Raw genomic sequence first — 6,325 nt, forward strand, 5'->3', positions numbered from 1 at the left:
TCACTTGGTTTTTGGATGTCAGTCGGTCATCAAGTCGATGGCAGTTTCATTCCACCACGAACGTCCCATTCCAATGCGGACGTCCCATTCCAACGCGGACGTCCCATTCCAGCACGGACGCGGCGGACGCGATCGCATTGGACAACTGGCATCGCACGGACGAGGTCAGACCGCCCGCGCTTATGCTGACCAAGTGCGACCTGGGGCTAGAATTGTTGGATCGATACAACTCGATCTCGGGTCGGAATTTCTGTCTTTTTTGTTCGCCCAATGAGGTAGGTCGGGCGCATTGGCTCGAGTTCGGTTTCTCGTCACGTCATGCGTGAAATACAAGGAGCTGGCGTGTGTAGCGCTTGTTGTGGCTGCTCTCGTTACCACGACGCCACGTCATGGATCGGAAGTCGAAGTACCCGCCAGCTTGCATATATGGGGCGACCGTGCCACGACACAGATAGCATGACATCGCCGCTTCAGCCCCGAGATGCTACACTGTAATACTTGTGGGACGCCCCGTCGAGGAACGAGCCTGCGAGCACGTGCTGTGGCCAAAGAAGCGCGGAAACTATGCGAGAGGAGATTCTTCGTCCGATCTGTGCTTCAAGAAGCAAGACTCTTTCGAATCGAACTATCGACGACAGTGCTGCCGTGGTTCTCGGATAGCCAAGCTGTATCCAGTCAAATTTACACTAAATACGGTTCGCTTGGTTGACATCCTTGGTCCTTTCCCGCCAAGCGATCCGTGGCACGAAGACATATGGCCGTCAAACACTGCATTGTACTGCTGTTTCCCATGCCAGCGGTTGATGTCCACATTCTGTTTCATGTGCATCCTGTCTCCAAAACAGTGTATGTCCCCTGCCCACCCACACAAGACAGCCTCGTCAAGCCCAACGATATAAAAGTTGTATTTCAAAGCAGCCGATACATCTTATGCAATGGCTCGCTACTGCTACCTACAACACACAGGCATGAAGCGCACGGCTGTGTCGAGCCGGCACGGCGAGAGACCGACGCCACGACGCGGACGACGTTGTCGATGCCATACATCTCGACCGTCGGATCACCGAGAGCATGTCGGCTCGATGATCGCGCCGTCTTCGACCTTGACGAGCCACACGCCGTACGGGCACTCGGCGCCGCTCGGAAGAGGACCCTGGGGCGTCGCAAACGCATGGCTGTCGAGCCACGTCGTGGGCTTCGTCGACGGCGCCAAAGCTGCAACCGAGCGTGCGGCGTCTGGTTGATGAAAAGCACGAGCGTCGTCGTGAGCAGCTGCACGTAGCGGTGGAGGGCCAGGCCGACGTCCGGGCAGGCATTGACACTCGTCGTGTTGGCAACGAGGTTGGTCGCGAGCGTCCACGGGCCGTCGGCGGCCGGAGTGAGGCTGAAGAGGTCGTTGATGGCGGCCTGCTTGGTCGTGATGCGGCAGACAACCGCGGTTTGGAGGCCCGCAAGTGTCGAGATGCAAGAGACGGTTGGTGGCGTTCGCGCCGATGAAGCTCAAATTGCGACTGTCGTGTCCAGTCCAACGTGCGAGGTTGGCAGTTAAAGGTGCATCGAATCGGTTCCGAATGCTCGTGGCTGAGAAAGAACGTCAATATATCACAGCGTGCATCGTCCAGCTGTGAGGTTGCGCTTCTTGCATCGCATGCGGTAGCCCGCCGGGTTGGAGCTACTTCAAGGTCGATGTGTGCAGCGCTCAGCGACCGGCCACGAAGGCGACTTCCTGCTTCTCGGAAGCAAGGTGGCAAGGACATGGCAGCGACGAGCATCGCTGAGCGAGCAGCTAGCGCGTCATGACAGGAGGACTGAAAGAAGGGGAGTGCTGAGCCCTCCGGTCGTACTGTACGTCGTCACGCAAGAAGATACTCGCCAAGCGCGAGTGCATCCGAACTTGAGCCGCCGCGCTCAGAGGCATGACATTGCTTGACATCGAACAACCGGTAGCGCTTAAGCTCGCGCGCAGCAAGTTCGTCGCCGGCGGTTGGTACATCAATCGAATTCAAATGCGATGCACATCAATCCTTGACGATACCGGTACACGCCTCGATTGCTGCAGCACCCACACACATTCGTGTCGGGCTTGGACCTTGTGAGATTCCAGTAGCGTGGATATAACGAGCTGCGACCCGTTCTTTCTCAGCCAAGAGAGCTCCCCATTGCACCTTTGACTGCCAACATGGCACGTTCGACTTGACACATGCGACGCAACTTGAAGCTATCAGTGCGGGTAGGATTACGAAGCAGAGAACGCCACCACCCTCGCTCAGCCTTGGCTGGTTAATTCCGGCTTCAAATCCTCCATCGCACGTGCAATACAGTGCATTCATATTAGCACTGGCGTCCACGGTTCGATTCAGCAGTGACGATTGTAGCTTGCACATGGAGCGACCAAGCCAATACACCCACGAAGAAACGCGTCATTGCGAATATCATATCGCTTGGATAGTTGAAGCTGGTCGGCGAGGAGCTTCGAGAAGTTACCTTTGGAAGCCCACCGGGAGGAACGAGGCAGCGAATCCACGGGATGTGGTGACTGCAATAGCTGTCGGCGTCAGAGATCAAGACGCGTTCACTTTGAGCTCTGCATCCAAAGTGACATTGACGCATCGACGCAGGCTCGGTCGATCGATCGCACGACGATGAGATGCGTACGGTTTCTCGTCACGTCATCGGATGACGTGGTAAACGGATCTGTCGTCACATGCAGCTGGTCTCCTTCGGCGTCGAATCTCCGCAACCGCTGCAACTTGTCTTGCTCAAGCGTGAAATGCTAGACGCCCGAGCCTGTTGCTAGAAGTTGCTGGGCCATTCACTGTTTTGTGATGTGTAAATCCACGCCCCAGGCGTCAAAGACTTTTGACCGGTAACAATAGGCACGTTTGGCTGGACGCATCGCAACTTCAACTTGTCGCCGCGGGGCGCATCACAAGACAGAGAACGCCACTGGCGCCACTGCGCCGTTGCAGCGACCCGTCGGTGACGTCTGGTATACTAAATTCCATCCCACGTACTATAGTAGCACATCCAAACCTCGGTGGTCGAGATGTGCGGCACCGACCCCGTCGTCCAACAAAGTCGGTCGTAGCATGCTTACCATAGACGGCACCGTCGACGTATATGTGCTTGAGACGGTCGATCATGTGCGCGCTAGTTCGTCATGCATCGTAATGATGCCTGTTCATGCGTAGTAGAATACCCTTTCTAGTGCAGGATCGGCCTCGAGACGCCGAGAGAAAGTCGCCGTTGATCGTCGGCAGCAGCGTCGACGTCGCCGCTTGCTCGCGCTGCAGCAAGAGCGCCAGCTCGATCATGCCTGCGCTGCCTGGTTAGCGCCATGGATATCTTCGTCGTGGCCTATGCCATGAGCGTCAGGCGCGACGTCGTTCCCCGTCAAGATGGTCAGCGCTGTCATCCCAAGCGTTTAGTCGTTCGTATCGACTAAGGCTCGACTGGAGGTGGCATGGTATCTTTGGCACATGCCGCAAAGACCAACAGTTATGCCGAATCCTATAAAACGGTTTCGGAGCTTCTTCTCCATACCCGGTTGGCGCGCGCCAGTTTTGGTTTGGCCGCAGAAGAGAGAAGACGAGCATGCCCGCGAAGCACCGACTCCTGCATGCTGCCCGCGCGCTCCGTGGACGATGGACCGACCCCTCGCGGGCATGGACGCTCCGTGGACCACCAGCATGGCGACGACGACCCAGGACGCCAGTCATCGCCCGACCCGCGCTCGGGACCATGGCCATCGCGACCAATGCGAAGACCATACGCTACAAGAGCATGGGCGGCAGCACCGACGACAAAGCAAACCGAGGTAGTACCCACGACGTCAACCGGCTTGGCGCCGGTTCCTCATGCGATCCTCATGCGACCTCATAGAATCCTTGTCACCATCGACGTTAAAGCACGGTGTGCTATGCTCGCTGGCATAGCACACCGTGCTCTAACGTCAATGGTGACAAGGATTCTAGGATATCGCATCACGGATTGCCTCCCACGATGGTCGAGTTGACGACAACGAGTCAGCCTTCCTTTGCAGGCCACCCCTGCTGTCGCTTCTTCTCGATGAAGCGCACAACTTCCTCAGCGATCTGATCACATCTTGGAACGAGCGCGCCCTTTTGCCACGCGACGCAGCCGTCGCCGCGACATGCGACAAGCACAACAGTAAACAAGTCGATGTCGTTGCCCAAATCGTCCTTGAACGACGTAATTGACGCAGCCCATTAGATTGGATACGGGAAATGACGGTGGTAGCGCTGGCGTAGACGATGAAAAGACCCGGGTTGCCAAAGTTGCTCGCACTCTTCGCCGCGCATGACCGACGTCTGCGTGTCGAGCGGTAGCTCCATACTGCCAGCTGCCACGATGCTGACGCGCGTCAAGGCGAGGATGGCGTCGGCGCCCTGAACCACGTGACTGTCCACGCATCGCAACTCAACATGGTGACATGGTGATCGTCCTGCTCCGAGTACAACTTGAGTCTATTTGCGATGTGGTTCTCAGCGATGACACGGGCGCCCAAGAACGACCGACGCGGCGTCGCCGGCGTACCGACTGCAAAGATGCCGAGCTCGAGTGCGCCTACGACCATCCTGAGCCCACCGTATCGGTTCGCATGAGCAACAGATACCGTTATGGCCGATCGGAAGAAGACGCGTGTCGGTCGCGCGGGCAGAGAAGTCGCCACTCGCTACGTCGAAGCCAAACCAGCGAAACTGGGCAGCTCGACGCTGCGCCAAGACGCTGAAAGGCAACTCGTGGTCACCACTGCTGAATGGAACCGCAGACGCTAGGGCAGCGAATGCATGTTGTTGCATGTGCGATCGAGGAGTTGAACGGGAAGGACGGGAGCACGAGAGCAGTCGAGGTGCACGCGTTTCCAAAGTCACGGCGAGTGAGCGTTCTCTGCTTCGTAACCCTACCCGCACTGTAACTTCAAGTTGCGCTGCGTGCGTCCAGCCAAACGTGCATGTTGGCAGTCAAAGGTGCGATTGCGAGCTCTCTTGGTTGAGAAAGAACGGGCCGCCGCTCTGCATACTACTGTACCGGTACACAGAGTGTAGTCCCACTCGCCATCGAAGCTTCTGGCATCCCACATGATACTAGTATGCTATGAATATGTGGGAGTTGCAGCAATCGAAGGTGTCTTCAAGGATCTTTTTGCAGCATTTTGAATCCAATCGCGGGGCCTGGGACACCTCGCGTAGTCACCCCTGATATATCTTCCCGCGACCTAAATGACCGGCGCTCGCCACGTGGAAGATCGTTAAGGGTCACCAAGGAGCCATCGAATGGTCCTTCGCCGACGATGGAAGCCGTTCTGCAAGTTGAAGCTACTTTCGCGATACTCTTCTACACAGTGTTCCGAGTGCATTGAGGGAATGACCACAATAGAACGGTGACCTACGAAGGTCGTTTCTCTCCAAACAGCAGAATCGATTCTAAGAGCGTGCATTACGAAATGCAAGCTCAATCGTGGCCACGTTCCATGCCAGCCGAGAAGGACCACGCCAGCGCGAGGAGACATGGCGCCAGGTTGAGGTCACCGACCTCGCACGCAAGGCCCACCGCACACAATACAAGCGGTGCTTTCAATCTATACTAGTATACTAGTATATATATATGAACGTGTTTTGCGTTCTCTTCGTTGTTACAAAGAGTTCGCATACGTAGAGACTAGCAATCTCCTTCTTCTTCATTCGCTCACCGGGCCGTGGCTGCGCAGGCAGCGGCGCGGGGGCTCGTTTTGCTCTTCTGTGGTCGTCCGGGGGCGCTTGTGGCCGCGGGTGAGGCCCATGACAATCTAGCGACAGTAATACAAGTGAAGACACGACGTTTAGTACGCTAGTATGACTTCTACGCACCCAACGACTTGCACGCCTCTGTCGGGTGGTCCGAGTACAGGAGCCTGTGTGCGAGCTATCGCTTTGCGCGTGGGTTCTACCACGAGATGCATATCTGAGCTCACTCCCAACAACCACCTGCTGGTACTTGGCCATGGCGCTTCATACAGCGCATCTTCTCGTCGCGTGAGGCCATCTCGAGGCGCGCCGGAATCCGGTTTCGCATTTCATTTTGCGCATGGCGTTTTGCACACACGCAAAATGAAATGCGAAACCTCGTCCTTCGCGCGGCCCTCGCTCGTACGCATCGGCAAGAAGCGCCTTCTCAAGCTTGGCGTCGTCGCAGCCGCTGCATCGCGATTGTCTTGATACTATTCTGAGCAGCTGGAGGCGGTCGGTCGAGTAGGCCTCGAACTGCTCCAGCGTTACCTCGACCTGCGGCGGATCCGTGTACATGGAGAGCGCCACGCGCTGCG

The 6,325-nt window shown here is 56.8% G+C and overlaps 1 protein-coding gene across 1 annotated transcript; it reads right to left on the reverse strand.

The window, feature by feature from the left end:
* Positions 1–1,060: 1,060 nt before the first annotated feature.
* SPRG_09846 (hypothetical protein) lies at positions 1,061–1,645 on the reverse strand (the record flags this gene model as incomplete). Its single annotated transcript, XM_012349495.1, has 3 exons — positions 1,061–1,175; positions 1,223–1,407; positions 1,607–1,645. 3 exons carry the CDS (start codon positions 1,643–1,645, stop codon positions 1,061–1,063), a joined length of 339 nt encoding a protein of 112 aa, XP_012204885.1.
* Between the last annotated feature and the right edge of the window lie 4,680 nt (positions 1,646–6,325).

This window comes from Saprolegnia parasitica, assembly GCF_000151545.1.
Source record: "Saprolegnia parasitica CBS 223.65 unplaced genomic scaffold supercont2.54, whole genome shotgun sequence".
Classification (NCBI taxonomy): Eukaryota; Oomycota; class Saprolegniomycetes; order Saprolegniales; family Saprolegniaceae; genus Saprolegnia; species Saprolegnia parasitica.